This window comes from Bison bison, unplaced genomic scaffold (genome assembly GCF_000754665.1).
Source record: "Bison bison bison isolate TAMUID 2011002044 unplaced genomic scaffold, Bison_UMD1.0 scf7180017864499, whole genome shotgun sequence".
NCBI lineage: Eukaryota > Metazoa > Chordata > Mammalia > Artiodactyla > Bovidae > Bison > Bison bison.
In genome coordinates this window covers 8814462-8815608 of record NW_011495058.1, presented here as the reverse complement: position 1 = coordinate 8815608, position 1147 = coordinate 8814462, and the positions used below count along the sequence as shown (strand labels likewise).

The following is a 1147-nucleotide window of genomic DNA, read 5'->3' as shown; positions in this document are numbered from 1 at the left end:
TTACGGGCTGGACTGGAGCGCCGGATGCCTCCCTGGTTCAGACGCAGGGACGATCGCAGCGGAGCGCGGGACGGGTCCCATGGGGAGCTGCTCCCGGACGCGCGCTAGATAACTCACCTTCGCCCTCCAGGTGCGAGAAGAGCTGGAGGCCCAGCTGAGCCGCTTCCGGGAATTACTGGGCAGGGACCCTACTCACGTGGACGGCCATCAGCACGTGCACGTGCTCCCAGGTGCGCGGGGCGGGGCTCCCACGCCGGGGTGGGAGTGTGCGGCACGTGCCTCGCCCTGACTCCGCCCGGCCCGCCCGCAGGCGTGTGCCGGGTGTTCGCCGAGGCCCTGCAGGCCTGCGGAGTGCGCTTCACTAGGCTGCCGCTGGAGCGCGGGGTGGACGGCTGCGCCTGGCTGGAGGCCCCAGCGCGCGCCTTTGCCGGCGCCGTGGAGCAAGACGCCCGCGCCGCCATCGGTCCCTTTGTCCACCATGGCCTTCGGTAAGGCCCCCAGCCCCCTGGCGCAACCCCCTCCACCCCTGTGCGTCTGGCTGGCTGTGCCCCCCTCCCCATTTCTTAATCTCGACGGGGGTCAGGCCTCCTCCCGCGTTGCCCACACCCCAGTTGCCAGGGGTCCCTGGCCTAGCCCTGGCCACCAAGACCTTTGGTCCTGCTGCTGCTGCCCTGGCACCCACAGGTGGACCGACATCTTCGTGGGCCTGAGCACCTGCGGCCGCAATATGTCCGCGCACCGAGTGCTGGAGGCGCTGGCTCGGGCCCTGGAAGGTGTGCCCACTGGCCAGGCAGTGACGGCCGAGCTGATGGCACACCCTGGCTACCCGAGCGTGCCTCCTCTTGGGGGCTGCGGGGAGGGCCCTGACGCCTTCTCCTGCTCTTTGGATCGCCTGCATGAGCTGCGTGTCCTCACGGCGCCCGCACTGCGGGCTCAGCTTGCCCGGGACGGTGTGCAGCTCTGCACCCTGGAAGACCTAGACGGCAAGAGGCCCGGAGAGGGGGCCGCCAGCAGAGCCGCTCGGGAACCCTTTGTGGAGTCCTCCCCACCGTGACCCTGGCAGACAGCTGAGCGTTCACGTCCTTGGCACGCGGGAAGGAAACCCGGCCCCAGAGCCCGCGTTTCTGGGCTGGGACACTGTCACCTC

The 1147-nt window shown here is 70.1% G+C and overlaps 1 protein-coding gene across 1 annotated transcript in view; it reads left to right on the top strand.

Moving 5' to 3' along the window:
* Positions 1-1141, top strand: part of YDJC (YdjC homolog (bacterial)) — a 2809-nt gene extending 1668 nt beyond the window's left edge. The window contains exons 2-4 of the mRNA XM_010829122.1: positions 131-230; positions 311-488; positions 685-1141. Of these exons, the coding sequence (XP_010827424.1) occupies positions 131-230; positions 311-488; positions 685-1054 (648 nt within the window). The 3' untranslated portion in view covers positions 1055-1141. The remainder of the gene's footprint in view (positions 1-130; positions 231-310; positions 489-684) is intronic.
* Positions 1142-1147: the final 6 nt, after the last annotated feature.